Genomic DNA, 19853 nt, shown 5'->3' with positions numbered 1-19853 from the left:
GTCGTCCAAAAGAGTAACCAAAATTTCCATTGTAATAGAGCCCAAAAAGTCATATGACAGTTTGTTTAGTGGATTGCTTGACATATAAGTATCGTAACAATATTTTTCTAGTAAGCCTAACATCTGGATAGTATTTAGTCTTCCTAGAGTAGTGTGATTCCTTAACATTTAGTGAACTAATGAAATCATGAATTGTTTAGCAAACAGGGCTTGGGATAGCAATACCATTGGAATTTATTCCCCTCATATCCTTTGGAATCTTATTTTTTGACAAAAGTTTTCAAATACTGTTTACTCTTTTTTTTACTAATCCCATGAATTTATATAAAAGCTTGTTTGCAGACTACATGCAGCTCTAAATGGAGCTCAATGTATTAAATGTAACTTTTAACGTGGTACACATAGGAATTATTTTTTTGGCTTTTTACAAGTACTTTGTTCAGCATTATCATCAGATTTGCTTCTTCTAACCATGTCCCTAGACTCAATTAGAGATTGCAAATAGACATCTTTCATGTCTCTGCCCAGCTACCTTATCAGAATTGTTTTTTCATTTGATTTTCATATTAGCAGAATATTCCTCAGATGTCATCTTATAAATAATATTAAATAACTTCAATAAAATAGTTAAACTTCAACTTAATGGTTATTCATACTCAATACCTTTTGAACAGCCGGTATGAAAATGAAGGGAAAAGAACATTAAATTAGATGCTTGAAGAGATGTTGTATGCTGCCAACCTTGAAAAACAAAACTTCATAAAAGGGGATATGTGCAGCACATGTAACCTTTCTGCATCATTCATGTAAGATAAGGTATAGCAATAAGTAGCTGTAACACATGTATCCTTTTTGCTTAGTATATTTAACTACCTTATACCAGTTCATTGGCATAAAAAACCATTTTGAAAATTGTTTCACATATCCCCTTTCTGGATCTTCCTAATCAATTAATAATGTTATTTTTCCCTGGGTTCACAAAGTACTCGCCAGAAAGCTTATCTGTACACAATACTATCCCAAAAAGGAATATTTTTCAGTCGTTTGTTAAATTGTTTGGTTGTTGAACTGTTGTAACGGTAATCGACACACCATTTTATTTGTTCAAGTGTAATTATTTCTATTGTCAGCACATTCTATATTTTTCTATAATTTTTTTTTATAAAAAAAGTTGTAGTTTCTTCTGCATTCTTATCAGGAAGAAATAGTTCTTATAAGTGGATGTAAATTTAATTACAGTTCATCTACTGCTCTTGCTTACTCTTACTATTATACTATTCTCTCACTCTTGTTATTCAAGTATAATTAAGCTTATTTTGGTTTTTAACTGATTTCAACATGAATATAATTAAAAATAAATAAATTATTTAAAAACTAATTTTCTAGTATCTAGAGATTTAACTTGATCATTGATATTCAGTAATTTGCTACATTTTTTGGGAATTATTTTATTATTTTTTTTTTTTTTATTTTAATTTTGGATATAATTTTTATTTTTTTCTTATTTTATTTTTAATTTTTGTTTATTTTATTTATTTATTTATTTTTTTTTTGCATTTACAGGAAATATTGTTAATTCAAGACATGTAGGAAACAATTTCACCCAATTTTAAATATGTTTTCATATGAATAAATATTAAGTAAAAGTAAATTTAAATAAAAACTTTTGTTTCCAAAAAAGAATTTTAATCAGCAATTTAAATAATAATAAAAAATTATTCAGCAAACATTTATTTGGTTTTAAATAAGAATTTATTTAAGTCAAAATTGTTATTTACTTGTTAAGCTAGTGAGAATATGTATGCTAAATAGTTTTTCCACCATACGTCAAATTAAAGTGACTTTGTATAAAAATGGATAATTTGTTTACATTTATTTTTTTTTACATTTTATGATTGAAGTTGCATCATTCTTAATTGTTTTCAATTTTTTGTTCCATAAAAAAAAAAAAAAAAAAAATCAATAAAATTTTTATAATTCTTGCCTTACATTAATTGCTCGATTAATTCCTTGTACTGTATGTGGTACCTGCCAGGAGATTACACAAATGTTTTAAGGTTAAGTATTAGTTTGTTTATTAAATTTAATATTTAATATTATTTTTAGTTATTGTAAATTTCATTGAAATTTTACATTCTAAATATATTAAGTTTACATATTGTAGGTTATCTTTATTTTAATGGTTATTCATTTAATATTTTAATAATACTGAGACAGATTAATAGTCGTTAACTAGCAGATTAATAGGTTCGTTAACTGGCTCAAAAAGAATAAGAAGCTGCTGTGAAAAAGAAGTCCAAAATATCATAATTAAACATAATTGTTGCAGAAAATTATTTTTATTAATATCACAATGTGTGAGCTTCCATTTTCCTGACATATTAGTATTATTAATATACTGCTAATAAGTAAATTTAACACTACTCTCTTTTGTCACAAAATGTAATTGTTCCTTACATTTTTTTTGTTTTGACAGATGACAAATTTTAATTCAGGTTAAATTGTGTATTTTGCAACTAGATTTGTGTCAGATAATTTGCTTAGAGAAAAGTTTTGATTTCTGTACTATATTAATTCAATATTACTTTAACACCAGGGTTCACTTTATGCCTGCAGGCACAATTGCACCAGTTGAACGATTTGTGTTTGCCTTCTGCAGTGCACTTAGGTGACCCAATTGAGTAGTGATCTGTAGAAACGAACACTATACAATTCTTTAAAGAATGAAAGATGAATTCAAACACTTTGCACCTCGTTAATGAGAAAAAGGAAATAAAATTCAAAATACTTGTTGGATTCATTCTGAGGGGCTACTCCCCCTCATATCCATTTTCTTTATCTCTTACTGAGTAGTCATTTGAGTAATTCGGCCCAGCTATTATCATTAGCGATAATCCCATTATTGCTAATGATAATGGCTGGGGCTGACTACACAGCAGTTATTGCTGCACTTTATCATTTTTAAACTTTACTGAAAAAAATTTAAAAAAACCATCTTATCGACAAAAAAGAAATTCTGGTGAACTAACTCCTTGTGTCTAGTGGATTTGGGCTTTGTTATAGACATAATAGAAAAATTCAATTCTATAAAGTTTGAGATGCAAGGAAGGGACAAACATATTGCTAAAATGATAGACTCTGTATATTAATTTAAAGAAAAAAGTGGTTTTATGGATATACATCCTGACCTCCATAGGGGAAGACACTCTCTTGCAATGATTCCAGTCGCCACAAAATTCGCTCCTATCCCAGATGGGCTTTACTAGAGGTTGCTTTTTAGACCATCTATATACATTTCCATGAGTGTTTTTTACACAACCTACTATCGCCTTCATATGGCCTCTTTCAACCATGACCACTTACCATAAATTACAACCCTCAACTATCAAATTAAATGATTTGCAGAAGTTTGATCCCCAAGCCATGCCTAACACTGAAGGTTTCACACAAAAATTCTTCCTATATAAAATCTTAATTAGGTTATGCTCTCAAATCATTACTTGGTTGTGACTATAAACACCAAAATAACAACAAAATAAGTGTTCACAATGCAGCTACAGATGGAATCTCTGTTGCGTTTCTCAGATATTAATAAAATTGTAGGCGAATTTAAACAACAGTTTGAGGAGATTTCAGCAATTTACTGTTATCAAACCTGTGGTTCTTTTTTTCATTCCTTTGACTTCTTAAGCAAATGTATTAGTACGGTATGGAGATTCTCAAGTGAGGGCAGAAGAACTGGAGCTAAAAACTTTTTGAACTTCATAATCTTGTTATGCTAAAGTTTTGGAATTTAGTACAAAAAGAAATATTTCCTTTCTTCTAAAGAGCACCAAACAAAATAAAATATAATTTTTGACTCCATAACCTTTTTGCAAATCATTGCTTTGAACGTGAATTTCATAGAATCCAAATATGAATCCCAACTTAGTGATGAATATCTTGATGATTTTTAACAAACAGGAATATATAATACTATCATAATTGGGAGGTACTAGGCAATGAAATTCAATGATAAAGATCCCACTGACTTTGTGTTTGATATTTTTTATAATTTTTTTTTTTTTGAGTAATCTAAACTTTATATGTGGTCATTTAACAGAATACTTTACACAGAAAATTTTATGTAAATTACTTGTTAAAGTAGAATTAGAAATAAATATATATTTTTTTAAATCTATATATGTACGGATTAACTTTTAATCACAAATTTGTTATGAAAAAGTAGTTGATGACCATTACACCTTGCCAGTATTTTAGATTGTATTCTACGGTACAAAAATGTTAAGAACCCTGTTTTATCATACACTTTATAGGAGGAATTATTGCAATATATACTGTACGTTTGGTTTGGCTTTTTATTTAACTTTTTTTGAAAATTTTCAAAACCTCTTTCCTGGATTTGGTTTACTTCTTTCTCTATTTTCATACTTTTTTGTCTTCAGCCATTTGACTGGTTCGATGAAGTTTTCCAAGGTTCCTTATCCAGTGCCAGTCATTTCTTTCATTTCAGTATATCCCGTACATTCTATATCCCTAACAATTTGTTTTTCAGATTCCAAATATTGCCTTCCTATACAATTTTTTCTATTTACCTGTCCCTCCAATATCAAAGCGACTATTCCAGGATCCCTTAAGATGTGGCCTATAAGTTTGTCTCTTCTTTTAGCTATATTTTTCCAAATGCTTTTTTCTTCATCTATTTGCCGCAACACCTCTTGATTTGTAACTTTATCCACTCATCTGTTTTTAACATTCTCCTATAGTACCACATTTTAAAAGCTTCTAATTTTTTCTTCTCAGGTACTCCAAACATCCAAGTTTTCTCTATAACACCACTTCATCTCTAACAGTATTTCCTCTATATAACCCTTCGATATACTCCACCTACCTACCTACCTACCTACCTACCATCTATTTCATACAATAAATCAGTGTATCATCTTTATTTAACACATTATTAGACCTTAATTATGTACCACAAAATTCAACTGAACTCTCTTGTACATCCCTTCTATTTTAGCAATGATCAATTTTCTTTTCACTACTGAACACTTGTCTTTAATCCACTCTTCTTTTGCTAATATGCACTTCCTGTTTATGGTATTTCTTAATTGTATATAGGCCCTTTTACCTTTTTCATCCTAGCATTTTTATACTTTTTATGCTCAACCATCAGTTGCAATTTATGCTCTGATATTGAAGATTTTCTACCAGTTCTATTTTTTCTGCCTAAGTTTGCTTCTGCTGATTAAAGAATTTCCTTTTCAACATTCTCCCATTCTTCTATATTTTCTACCTTAACATTTTTACTCAGACCTCTTGCAATGTCCTCCTCAAAAATATTCTTTACACCTGCCCTTCATCAAAATTCTCTAAATTCCGCTAATTTATTTGGCATCTGTTCTTCAGATTTTTAAACCCCAATCTACATTTCATTATTACTAAATTATGGTCACTATCAATGTCTGCTTCTGGATATGCATTGCAGTCAGAGATGATTTCTTAATCTTTGCTTAATCATGATGTAATTAATCAATCTGATACCTTGTAGTATCGCCTGGCTTTTTTTATGTATATATTCTTTTATGATTTTTTGCCAACTGGGTGTTGGCAATTATGAAATTATACTTTGTGTAAACCTCAATAAGTCGGTCCCCTCTTTCAATTCTTTTTCCCAGCCCGTATTCACCCACAATATTTCCTTCCTTGCCTTTTCTGATACTTGCATTCCGATCTCCAGCTATTATTAAACTTTCGTCACTTTTTATGTGTTTAATTGCTTCGTCACTTTTTTCGTATACACACTCTACCTCATCATCATCACTGACACTTGTAGGCATGTAGACTTTAACAATCTCTGTCAGCTTAGGTTTTGATTTTATTCTGATACCATGATTCTATTGCTGTGTTTCTTGAAATCCTCTACTCTCTTCCCTATCTTCTTATTCATTATGAAACCTACTCCTGCCTGCCCTTTATTTGACGCTGAGTTAATTATTCTAAAAGCACTTGACCAAAAGTAATTTTTCTCTTCCCATGAAACTTGCTAATTCCTACTACATTTACATTTAACCAATCCTTTTCCTTCTTTAAATTTTTGTAACCTACCAACCTTTTTTATCTGTAACCTTTACCCTTTAAGCTTTTTACATGGGAATTGTAAAATATAGCAAATTAGAAGATTTTCATCAGTAATACTAGAGAGAGGCCTTTTAATATCTCTAAAATAGGTTGGTAGCTGATCTTTATCAGTGTTTTCCCATTATATACAAGTATATATAGTACACACATGCACACGCACACGCACAAGTATTATAATCTTGTAATAGTAATATATTACCAAATTACCATAAATTAATTAAAAGTTTACGTTGAAGCCAAATGAATAAGCCTAATTGAAGCCTAATCAATAAATTATTGATTAGGCTTCAATGTAAAACTTTCAATTAGAAAGAGATTTGATCACTGATATTAAATTTTAAATACTTCCAAATAAATCATTGAAAATAAATTCATATAATGTCATAATATTTTAAAATACCTACAAATTTACTAGCACAGGTGTTCTATTTGAAAGGGTGTGAACTATAGCTTTTTGTAATGGAGAGGACAGTGTATTGCAAAAGAATGTCATAGGTAAAAAGAAGTCATTTGCCAGTCTTGCCTCCCATCTTCTCCTACTGTACATATCAAATGAGTTTTCTAAACTTTGATGAGCAATATCTAAACTGAGTATAATGTAATTTCTTCCATGTATTTGTTCAACGCAATCATTAACATTCACTATATATATATATATATATATATATATATATATATATATATATGTAAGTTTTATATATATAAGCTATTTCATACAGTTTTTACTATTTCTATACATCTGGTTGTTTAGATTTGGCTAAAGTACTGGCCAAGTGAGTATTTGTAAATATATATTTAATAATTACAAAATTTAAATTATAATTGCAATATAAAGTATAATTAAATATAACAGACCCTTTCTGCATGCATTTTTTTTATTGTCGACTAGTATTTCTAGAATAAATAATTTATGTAATTATATATTTATAGAATTTAATGATGTTTGAATAGACAAATTATTTCAGACTTGTGAATGAAACCTTGCACAAGTTGATAAATTTGTATGATATTAATATATTGCCCAGTTCACCGTAATATATTTTTATACTTTTTTTTCTTAGTCAATTGCTACAGATGACTCCTCTCTGTTCTTCTGAAACCTTTTTTCTCTAAAGTCAAAAATTATGTACAGTATCATCAATTCAATAGTCGAGGGTATATTTTGAAAAATAAATTTGAAAAAAAATAAAGATGAATGTACTTTTGTAGATGTGGATGTTTCTTTGACTTTACTAATGATAAAGATCACATTTATAGTATCAATTTTTAGACTATTATTTGTTCTTCATTAACATATTGAAAAAATAATTTATGATTGTGTGGTTGTTTTATTGCTAAGGCTGATTATTCGTAAGTTAATACCGTTAAATTATTGTTTGTGTATTTGATTGTACTTTAACCTAGGTCTTTAAACATTATTAACTTTCATTGTAATAATTAATTAAAATAATAATAAAACCAGTTATAATAGTTTTTACTATCTACCAGGTCTGACTTGTTTGAATACCTCATATCTTTAAAAGATAAGCTTATCGTTAAATTTAATATTTATTCATAACATAGAATTTATTATAATACTTAGGGTAATTAAAAAAAAGTAGGTTGTTATTAAAAAGGTAACATTGTTTACATTTTCAATGAAATGTTCTAATCACACAAATTAGAGAAAATTAAATTAAGTTTAAAATATTTAGATAAATTTTTCCAAAGAAAAATTTATGCACTGTCAATTTACAATTTCACAAAACTTGAAGTAATTCTTCTTATTTACAAAAAAAGAAAACAACAAAACAATAAAAAATTTAATTTGAAAAAATAATGTTTCTTTATTTTTACAAAAATCTAATCAATTTTTTAAACTGAATATATTACCATATATTAGCACTTTATTGAGAAAAAATGATGACGTTTTATTTTATGCCACCTGCTTTATTGCTGAAGAAGATGCCACCTGCTTTTCATTTTTAGAGGATCTTATTTTTCTTGTGATACTTTTCTTTCCTTTGGGAATATTTTTTAAACTTTGACCATTTTAATCCTAAGGGAAAAGAGCTAAATAAAATAGTTGTTTTTTCCTTGTCTATTTTCGTGATGTATAAATTCTTCTTCTTCTTCTTCTTTGATTAACAGCCCTTAGCCTGAATGGCAACAGCTCTCCACCCTTCTTGCCTATCAGCCTTTCTCTTTAGCTCCCAGTAAGAATCACAGTTTATATCATCCATTATCTGTTTTATGTACTCCAACCAAGGTCTTCCCCTATAATTTCTCCCTTACATCTGCCCTTTTATCACCCTCTTAACTAGACCGTGGTGCCTAAGAATGTGTCCTATTAGCTGAGGTCTTTTTCTTTTAATTGTTTCAAAAAAGTTCTCTCTTCATTAATTCTCTTAAATACTTCCTCGTTAAACACATTTTCCATCCAACTTATCCTCATCATCGTTCTGTAACAACAAACTTCAAAAGCCATAAGTCTCTTCTTTTCCTGTGTTCCAATTACCAACGACTTGCTCCCATACAATGCAATACTCCACACAAATGTCTCAACTCCAGGCTTATATTATTGGGTGTAAAAATGTTTTTCTTTATGTTAAAGGCGTTCTTTGCCTGGTGTATTTTACTTATCTTTGTTGCTTCTACCATTGCCTGTTATTTTACTTATTAAATATTTAAACTCTTCAACTACCTGAATTGTGTCACCCTTCAGTTTTATTGTTGTTCTATTCGTCCTGTTCTTATTGCATACCGGTATTTTTATAGGGTACTGAAAAAATTTTTCAGTACCCTATCCATAACAGTTAAAAGGTCCGTTGCAAGTCCTCCTCACTTTTGCAATTACATCTATATCGTCTGCAAATCTTAAACATGTCAATTCTTTCTCCTTGGATCTTTATACCTACCATCGCTTCCTCTCTAATTCTATTGATGGACTCTTGTACATATAGTTAAACAAATATGGAGACAATTTACAGCTCTGTTGCATCCCGTTTTTAATGTTTGTATCTTCTTTTTGTTTCCACGTTATATTACCATTTCATTTTGGTAAATACTGTAAATAATTCTTCGTCCACTGTAGCTAATACAGATTCAATTCAATAGATGTAATAAGATGTTCCAATTTACACTATCAAATGCCTTTTCAATTACTTGCCTAAAATTGCTTCTCTTGTTACTATCTCCTTTGTAAATCCAAATTGGTTTTGCATTAACAGCCCTTCTATTTTCTTTTCTATTCTCTTTTGGATAATTTTAGTTATTATCTTTGATGCATGACACTCTAGACTTGGTGTTCTATATGGCTCATATGTTTGGGCATTTGTTTTCTTTGGTAATGGTACTATGATGTATTTTGTAAAATCAAAGGGTAATTTTCCAGTTTCATAAATGTTAACAGACCAACTTATGTAATTCTTTTTTATTCTTGTGACCAGTCCTCTTCAAGAGTTCTGCTGGTATGTTGTTCATTTATGGTGCCTTTCCATCCCTCAATTCGTGTAATGCCTTTGTGAACTCTTTCTTCATTATCAATTCCTCCAGTTCCTCTGGTAGTACTTCTGATTCCTCTTCTATTGTTAAAATCTGATTGTCACCTCTATACCAAATATTGAATACAACTGAAAAATATTGAATATAATTGAATACAACCATTCAAAATACTCTTTCCATCATTCTGCAATGTTTTACTTCATCATATATCATTTTCCCCCTCTTTATTCATTATACTCACAGTTTTTAACTTCCTCACACTGAAGAACTTTTAATGTCTCCATAGGCTTTATCAATCTGTCCCGCTTTTATACAGCTCTTTATATCTTCACAGTTCTTTTTTAGGAATTTTTCTATCTTGCCTCACTTTCCTATTCATCACCTTTCTCAGCCTTCCTCATCTACCGCGTTTTTGTACTTTCTTGTTTCATTGATCAACTCAACAACTTCTTCACTTATCCATTCCTTCCACTTTTCATGTTTTTTTTCTCTCAATTACTTTTTCTGTTGTATTCAGAATAGCCTTTTTTATTTTGTTCCATTTCTGTTTACCATCTAGTTCTCTTGTTCCTATGGCTTCAGTTAGTTTCTCCTTTTCTGGACACATATGACTAAATTATGGTCACTATTTGCATCTGTTCCAGGATAGCTTCTGCTGTCCTTTACTTCATTTCTGTATCTTTTCTGTACTAAAATGTAATTTAATTGTGCTCTCTTTTTGTCCCCAGGTGCTTTGCTTGTATATATCCTCCTTAGATGGTGCTTAAATAGATTGTTTGAAATTAAATTGTATTTTGTTAAAAATTCTATTAGTATTTCTACTCTCTCATTGCTTTTACAAAGTCTATAATTCCTTAAAACCCTCTACCCACATTCTTCCCCAACATATAGAGGAATTCCAGTCTCCCAGTATGATCAAATTCTCTTCACCTTTTACCGGATAGAGCTGTGTACCTCTACCCGCTCATTCGCTCTCCAAAGAGACCTTGGCACTAAAAATGGCCGCCATTTTGTAATTTGCTAATTTTAAAACTTTATTACAAAGACGCTTAGAAAATAATAATGTGATTCTTGTATCCCAACTTGAGATATAATTTTTTATAAAAAAAAAACAAAATTGCAAACCGGGGGTGAATGAAGGAGAATGCCATTTTTCTTAAGGATATTTATTTGTTAAGTTTTAAAAGTAGAATCTGAAAAAATATAGCCTGCTCACCATTTTAGAAACACTATGTATATAAATTTACAAAATAAAGATATAAAAATATCACCTTCTTCCTTTGATAATAATGACTATACAGGGAAGCCCTTTGTTGATAAACTTTCCATGAAAGTTTTATTGCACGTTTAATTTCGAACAAAAAATGGATTTCTCTGTAATTTTTTTTATATTATACAGTCTGAGAGTTAGTAAATAGGTATTGTTGGTTGGTCCTGTTGCAAAATGCAAATAAAAAAATGAGAACAGTGTGGGTAGGGGTAAATTTGACGTTTATTTTTTTGCAGTGAATTTTGAACTTCTTTTTTTGTAGCGTTGAGTAAAAGATGAAGTGAGTTGCTTTCCTTGGTGCATAGTGTGTTTCTTTTTTGTTTTTTGAAAATGTAATTGAAACTACAATCGTTAGTAGTCCATTTTATGCCTGCTCTTTTGACTTTCTCTGGAAGTCACCGTTTTTTATAATTTTTCTTAATTGATTTCGGTCCTTGACTGTGTTTCTCCTTTGAAAATTTCTGGATCTAAAAATTTTTAAAAGGTATTCGGCTACATATAAGGGCTTCGAGTAAAATCATTTTGTTGAAGTGTTTTAGTTTAGTTTTATAAGATAGCGATTTTTTATTGTAGATGTTTCTTGTTAATTTAAAGGCAAAATTTATTTTCTTGATTCTTTCTTTCATACTTTATTTTATTTGCATATTTATTATTTTTTTTTATACTTCAAAAGAAATGAATTTTATGGTAATAATATATCTCGGTTCATGACAAAGGAATTATTTTGTGACGTGTTACTTGTGCAAATTAGAACGGATAGTATAAAAGTGAACTTATTAAACGTTTTTATTTACTTCTCGTTGGGATTAGACTAGTAGAATAATTTGTAACCTTGCTGCCAATTTCAACTTGCTTTTTATCCAGCTGTAAAGCAAGATTTAAGATTGGTATTCTTAATTTATTTTTCTAATTTCTAATCTGCTAGTAGTTATTCCCGATAGTTAGTACAAAATACTATGAAGTCAACATATTTTATAACACTGTTATCTTTGTGTATTACATCAGATGTTTTATCACATCCGTAAGTAATTTTTCAAAACACTTAATTGAATTTTTTAAATTTTATTAAATTTTAATGAAATTCTATTAGATTAAATAATTTTTAAGATAAAATACATAATTAAATAAACTTAAGGTAGTTTTTAGTGACTTTAGATAATTGAAACAAAAATTTAATTTTGGTAATTATTTAGTTGAGGTGCCTCATCCCGAAATCACAAAAAAAACATATCAAATTCATTCAAAATTAATATTTATTCGTTTAATGATGTATATTGGGTGTCGGAAAATAAAAAATTAGTAAAAATTTATATAGTGATAAAACTAAAAAAAAAAAAAAAATGAACATAACTACTAAAAACATCACTACACAACTAAAAACGAACAAAACGAAAAGTAACGAAAACTGCAATAATAACCACGAATACTCGAGCAAGAAAAACGTAACCACAATCAAGAGCTGAACCTAACCTAATTAATTATTTATTACTTAAATAATTAAAACATTACTGTTGATTAGTCAAGGTTAGCAAGCGAAGCGAGCGTGGGTTAGTTTGGTTAGATTACATTTTCATGTTTATATCTTTAAATATAATGTTTCACTATGATATAAGTTTTTTTTTTCGATTTTCATTGTGTTATGTGTTATTTGTATCACTATGTAAATTTTTACTAATTTTCTATTTTTCCGACACCCCAAAATACATCATTAAATGAATAAATATTAATTTTGAATGAATTTGATATGTTTTTTTGTGATTTCGGGGGTGGAAACTAAACTAAATAATTAATATTAAATAATACCTTAATATTTTTTATGTACCTTTTTATATATTTTTTTTAATTATAGTTAATAAAATTTAGTTTTCTTATTTGAAAAAATTGTGCTAACCTCGTGTTTGTAGTAACATCTTGTATTTTTCGTTTTAACAACAAATCCAGCTGCGTAATGTTTAAAAAATAATTTAGTTTAATTTTTCAAAATATTTGATTAAATATTAGTTATTTTTCCTTTAATTGATATATCTTTTATTTTTTTTTATTTTTTATGTTAACACTTCACCATCAGAATTCTGTATTACAGCTAAAAACATTTACCATATTTAGTAACTTACATACTCTGTTCTTTATATCAATTATACTATGACAATAATAAGCTCAGAAAATAAACCCTTAACTGGTCGCGTCGGGTATATATGAGCCGAGACACTATTTTATATTTAAAGTTTAATATTTTTCTCAGTAGTATTAGATTGGCAACCAAGCTTGTCTCCTATTGTAATCCTTTCTATCAGTTATGTTCCCTTAGTTTGTGTAACATAAGTAACAAAAATATGCTATTTAACCGGAAGCGATAGGTTGTGTTACACTATTGCGAGAGGTTTTCTTAAAAATTTAGGTCAGATTTTAGTACAAAATTTACTTGTTAAAAGGTATCTCACTAAGGGAAGTCCAAAAAAAAACTTGAACGAAATAAAAATATATTTTGAAAAACACAATATTACTGTAGTTGATGTTCAACAACCATAGGAGCGGGATGTGGAAGTTAAAAGAAAACGTAAACGCTGTCACCTCTGCCCGAGCACCAAGGACAAGAAATGTAATATTATGTGAAATGTGGGCACCAAATTTTGAAAAATCACACTTCTTTTATTTGAAAAGATTGTGATTAATGTTACTGTTGGAAATAAAAAAAATTTAATTGTAAAATAATAAATTTAAAAAAATATATATATACAAATGTACCGTTCTGGACATCAATTTGACACCCAGGCAAATTGTACATTGTTTATTTGTAAATGTGTTCGGCTCAGTTGAAATATTTTTATTAAAAATATATTTACAGATGTGTTGTAAGTTTGTCTTCAATAATCAATCGGGAGTAATTACATTTTTAGGCCAGCAAAGTTCAACTAAAATGAAGATCTTTATTTTTTACGGTTAAGGTTTAGTCATTTCTGTTTCATCTTGGATTATTTTGTTTTAGAAAAGGAGATATTTATTTTTATATGAATAGAAAATAGTTTCTTTTTCGAATATTAGTGTTTATTTCTTGTTAATTCGAATAGTGTATTATTAATTTAATTTAAGACTGTTCGGGTCATAGCGACTCGACGCGACTGTTATGTTATAAAAAGAGTGTGAATAGTTATTGGTTAAAACAAATTTGAATTCATTAGCACCAACTTATTTAATCAGTATACAGTCAGAGCTCCATCCACTGGATCCCAACTAATTTCATCATTCTCTTGAGATAACAATTAAAAAAAAAGGTTTGCACCACAGGACTCCAAAACTTAGTGGTCTGAAGCATGCCAGTTTCAGAATAGTCGGCCTTATATTAAAAATAATTGTTGTAGTTGAATTTACTCGTCTTTATTAAGGGAATATGTATTTTGCACGGATCTTAGCGTTTGTCGACGAACACTACGAGATGATACTCGGACTTAGTTTCTTATTTTTATTGTTTTTTATATTTATTTTTATATTATTATTATTACTAGTCAAAGACTGAAAATTACAAACCTTAAAACCACAAAAGCTCTTTGTATAAAATATTTGTAATGCGATTGGGTGGAGATTCTAACTGGACTTAACTCTTTATGTGAACGTGCGCGTGGCAAGTTCATATATGAAAATATAACCAAGAAATGCGTATGAAAGGCAAACTACGGAACAGCTGATGGGTGAAACACGGAAAGAAAAAGAAAAGTTTTGTTCCTTACAGACTTTTTTCCCAGTTTAGCCTCCGGAAATCACCGTCAGGTATTACATCAGAGGATGAATGAGGATGATATGTACGAGTGTAAGTAAAGTGCAGTCTTTTGTACAATTTAAGGTCGACTATTTCTGAGATGTGTGGTTAATTGAAATCCAACCACCAAAGAACACCGATATCCACGAAATAGTAATCAAATCCGTATAAAAATAATTGCCTTTTCTAAGATTTCAACGTTGGAACTCTCGACTTCGAAGTCAGTTGATTAGCGAAGACGTGTTCACCAATAGAGACTCAACCCGGTGAGTCTCCTTATAGACTTGATTACTATTTATTGTATAATAGTAATTATTGAAAAAAAAAAAAAATTAAATCGTACTACATTTAGTCTAAGACTTTTTAGTACAAATTGTTGTTGCTAGAGTGTAGAATCTGACAGCATGACAAAACCTTGGGTAGTATTACGGCAGAACGCGTTAAAGGGTCTAATTAGAAGAACTTTACTGTCTATTTTTGTACGTTTTGAATATTTATATTCTTTAAAATTCATTTTTTTAACGATTCCGCTATCATGCATTCCCTAATTAGGTCAAGTGGATAAATTACTGTTTTTTTCCTCTTCAGTGTTACAATTACATGACACTCCTATCTTAATTAATTTTTGTTTAGATATGTATGTTCAAAGAAGTTTGAATGATTATATATAAGGTAGAGGCCTCTAATAAAATAAATTATTACTTATACATTATGTAGATGTAAAAAGTATGCCATGATTTCTTTTGCTTAATATAAATTAATAATGAATTTGTTCCAACTTAAAATACTGTAAACATTTCCCCGATTTGTGATTAATTATCTTAGTGAATGTTTTTTTTAAATTTTTTAAATATTTTGCAAAAAAAATGATTAAGCAATAACTGAATATATACATATATATATGATTTTAAACAAAAACATATAAGTAACAGGTCATAAAACTGAAAAGTTACAATTTTTATAGAAACATTATGAAATTTTGAATGTAACTTCTGACCAAATTCCGTACTAAAATTTCGATATTTACTCATTCAGAATGCATCTCAACCTAAAAACCTGCTAAACGTAATAATGCAAATAAAGGTAGAAACTATTTGAATAAGATTAATTATTCAGATTTTTTTTATTATAGTCTTGAACATACTTTTTTTGAGCTGTATTGAAGAAGATTAGACATGAAAAAATTCCACGACCGTCACAGTAATGGAATGTGAAACCGGTTGGTTTATATGCTAATCAATGCAAGAATTGGCTAACCAATTTTCACGAAACATATTTATTTCTATAATTTTTACCAAAATATATAAATAATGTACAGTTTAGTAATTCTGAATAAAGATACTTTTATTCAGTGGTTTCTAAACTTTTCCGAGTCGCGGCGCCCTTTTTCAATTAAAATTTTTCCATGGCGCCCTACCCTAAGTAAAAGTATGACTACTCGTAAATAAGAGATAAAAATAAATAAAATTCGTGTATCTTCATTATTTTTTTTTACTTTATTAACGTTAAATTAATAATTATAAATGTCTTGGTTCAATTAATTATGAACCTTTTATAATATTTCGCGGTGCTCCTGAGAAGAGGCCGCGGCTCCCCGGGGCGCTGCGGCGCACAGTTTGGGAATCAGTACTCTAATTAATCAACGAATTATGAATGGAATAGTTTCCTGATCGTAGAAGGGTGATCTAATTTTGTTTAGTTTTTCAACTGATTTTGAGGTACCTTGTTCCTTGCTATCCTCGAACACTTATTTTTTCATTACATCTTATATCCATCATTTTTTATCCTTCTCACCTATACTCTTTTGTATTATTACATGGATTTAACTCATACTCTCACTAGATTTATGTTTCATTCTAATACGTCAGAACTGCATCCTTACGTGATGAGTCGGCTCTACTTACGGAGTTAATCAACGTCTAAGCTTCTTGCAGAAAAAATCATAACATACAACACATAGTAGGACTGAATATTTTTGGAAGTTACCATGGTTTTTGTTATAATTTTGATCGATATAGAGTTTCAGGAAGATAAAAATTAATTTAAACTTGATTTAGTCAAATAGAAATCTCTAGAAGTACCAAGATTTAATTTGATAATTAAAAAAAAAGTTCTATATTATCGATTCACTAATAATCATTATCAATACATCTATTATTTTAGTTTTTTGGCCATAGGCACTGATTTAATTAAAATATTAATTAAGTTAACTTAAAATATCAATTAAGTTAATTTAGTTGTATGTGTACAAAAAAAGATAAAATATTACGGACTACAGAAATAGTTTTATATCGATTCATAATAGAGAACGATTTTTAAAGAGTCTATATATTTTTAATGTTATCAAAAATCGTTTTGCAGTCTTTGTCTTTTAAAACGTTTTTGAGTTTAAAATCCAACCTTTACAAATAACGGTTAACTTATCGAGTTAAAAATATTGTCCCGTGTTCGGAATTCGACATGGATATTTAGAGACTAACAAACGTAAATATTTTTTTATAAATCCAATGTATTACTCTAAAAATATATAAAATTAAATAAATAATAATTATAAATATTTTTTTTTGTCTTCAGTCATTTGACTGGTTTGAGGCAGCTCTCCAAGATTCCGTATCTAGTACTAGTCGTTTCATTTCGGTATATTCCTACATCCTAAATCCTTAAAAATTTGTTTTACATATTCCAAACGTTGCCTGCCTGCACAATTGTTTCCTTTTACCTGTACCTCCAATATTAAAGCGACTATTCCAGAATGCTTTAATGTGTGGTCTATAACTCTGTCTCTTCTTTTAACTATATTTTTCTAAATGCTTCTTTCTTCATCGATTTGCCGCAACACTCTTCATTTGTCACTTTATCCACCCATCTGATTTTTAATATTCTCCTACAGAACCACATTTCAAAAGCTTCTAATCTTTTCTTCTCAGGTACTCCGTTCGTCGAAGGTTTCACTTCCACATAAAGCAACGCTCCAAAAATATACTTTCAAAAATTTTTTCCTGAAGTTTAAATTAATTTTTGATTTAAACAAATTATATTTCTGGCTGCAGGCTCGTTTCGCCTGTGCTATTCGGCATTTTATATCGCTCCTGCTTTGTCCATCTTTAGTAATTGTAGTTCCCAAATGATAGAATTCTTCTACTTCAATAATATTTTCTCTTTCTATTTTTACATTCAGTGGTCCAACTTCGTTATTTCTACTATAATGATTTATATACTCTTCTTTCTTTACTTTCTCTACCTTTCTTCTTCCTGTAAGTAACCTATTACGGTGAGCCTGTTACAATACCTTAATGTTACTCGTAGTATGTTGGGTCAGAAATGAATACCTATAACCCATAAATACTACGTATTTTTATGCTATATATTTGTGTGTAATACATAGACTCATTTTGTAAATTTATTTTTTGTTATTGTTAGTATGAAGAATATATAATAAATTATCAAAATATGATTTCGAATTAAAAAATAAAATGAAATTAGAAATCCATTAAAACTGATGCTATTATTGAAATAAAAATGGCCCACAAATAAATTTATTTATAAATTTATTAAGTTTTATTGTATCATTCGACGTACGGATAGAAACATGTATATACCTTGTATTTTTTACTTAATATTTTTATTTATTTATTTTAAAAATGTTGATCAAAGTATTAAAAAAAATATTAAAATTTAATAAAACTTTTTACAAAAAAAAAAACAAAAACAATTTTAATAATTATCACGTTAGTTAGAATAAATATTTTTCTTAGTCTTTCTTCCAAACTGTTTACAAGTATATTTATATTAAGCCATTATTTTTCATATATTTCAATAAATTCCCAAATGTGTACGAAAAGAGTTCAAAATACGTCTTATCTGTGTAAAGGGTTGCTCATAGAGTTTTTTATTACCAAAAATTAAAATGCAGAGTTCTTACATGCTCTATTTTTAATAGTAGAAGAAAACTAGCTATTAAAATTAACTATTTTAATTGACAGCATCTTTGAAAATTTGTTTTTTTTAAGTCTAAAATTAGATTTGGATCTTATTTTATATCTTAAACTTAAAACAAACGTTCAAAGATCCCGTCAATTTAAATAGTTTATTGTAATTTAAACAGCGTATTCGTAGGTATCAAGAGGATAGCACAGATTATTAATCATCAAAGAAACTAAGTAGTATATAAATAAAGTTCTATGAATAAAAGATTTGATAAGTAGAAACTGTATAAGTATAAAAGATATGAATAATTCACTCTTTCAAAACGTGACATTGAAATATAACGATTATAAGAGTATGGGAAAGAGAGAGTGAGACAGATAGACACGCAGAGTTTTGTAAATAAATTACTTTTAATAAAAAGCAAAATCTTAAAAATATTTAAGAAACAATTGTAATAATAGAGTTAAATAATACAGTAATAATTATAATAACAAAGTTTTAGTATTAGTTTTAATGATTAGAAAATATAGCTTAGATATTTAGAGGGGTTTATCCCAATTATACGAAAATATGTACTTTTCTTTGTGCTAATAAAAATTTATAATTTAAAATATTATTTGAAATAATAGGAATGAAATATTAAATAAAATTTTTTCCTTCAGACCGATTTTTGTCTTAAACTTTATTTAACATCTTGGTATCATCGCGGAAAGCAGCTGTGTCGATTGCAACAAGATTTATTCCAGTCGGATTAATAGGAAAAAAGTTATGCGCGAACAAATATAAAAAATAAATCGCTTTCGGCACGCCGGAAGGCGGAAGTAGATATCCCCAAGTAGGGGATAAAAAAAGATTTCTTCCGTAAAATAAAGAAAAACTTCAAATTTACTCAATACAATGGTTGCATTTGGAAAAAGATTAGTATACGGCAAGCCCATCTTCTTACAATTCCAACAAAAGTTTAGTCATCCCTTGCCGTAAGAGTTGGTGGTCATATCAAAAATTCTTACAGACAAAAGGTTTAGTTAATGTTAGGACCGCTTTTTCGATAATGTGCCTATTAAGGGAGGTATGATTTTTTGTCTTCGAATCCCCATTTCTTCCACCCCTCTGGGCCAATGGTTGGTGATATCAAAAAACTTTACTTACGTAAGTTTTAGGCCTTTATCCAAAAAATAATAGGAACTTTAAACGAATAAGAAAGTTGTAGCGATGTTTTGTTTTTACGTAAAAGCCTCCTCCCCCGTTTCCATTCGCATGGTCCAGGTTTGGCCG

The 19853-nt window shown here is 28.9% G+C and overlaps 2 protein-coding genes across 8 annotated transcripts in view; both read left to right on the top strand.

The window, feature by feature from the left end:
• Positions 1 to 2163, top strand: part of LOC142332570 (uncharacterized) — a 61762-nt gene extending 59599 nt beyond the window's left edge. For all 7 annotated transcript variants that reach the window (XM_075379065.1, XM_075379064.1, XM_075379063.1 and 4 more), the window contains one exon: positions 1564 to 2163. In XM_075379065.1, the coding sequence (XP_075235180.1) occupies positions 1564 to 1613 (50 nt within the window). In that variant the 3' untranslated portion in view covers positions 1614 to 2163. The remainder of the gene's footprint in view (positions 1 to 1563) is intronic.
• A 9416-nt stretch (positions 2164 to 11579) lies between these two features.
• The window catches only part of LOC142332486 (uncharacterized), a 40392-nt gene continuing 32118 nt past the window's right edge, over positions 11580 to 19853 (top strand). The window contains exon 1 of the mRNA XM_075378936.1: positions 11580 to 11918. Coding sequence (XP_075235051.1) covers positions 11854 to 11918 — 65 coding nt within the window. The 5' untranslated portion in view covers positions 11580 to 11853. The remainder of the gene's footprint in view (positions 11919 to 19853) is intronic.

Source organism: Lycorma delicatula, chromosome 11 (genome assembly GCF_047948215.1).
Source record: "Lycorma delicatula isolate Av1 chromosome 11, ASM4794821v1, whole genome shotgun sequence".
Lineage (NCBI taxonomy): Eukaryota > Metazoa > Arthropoda > Insecta > Hemiptera > Fulgoridae > Lycorma > Lycorma delicatula.
This window is presented reverse-complemented; position numbering and strand designations above follow the sequence as displayed.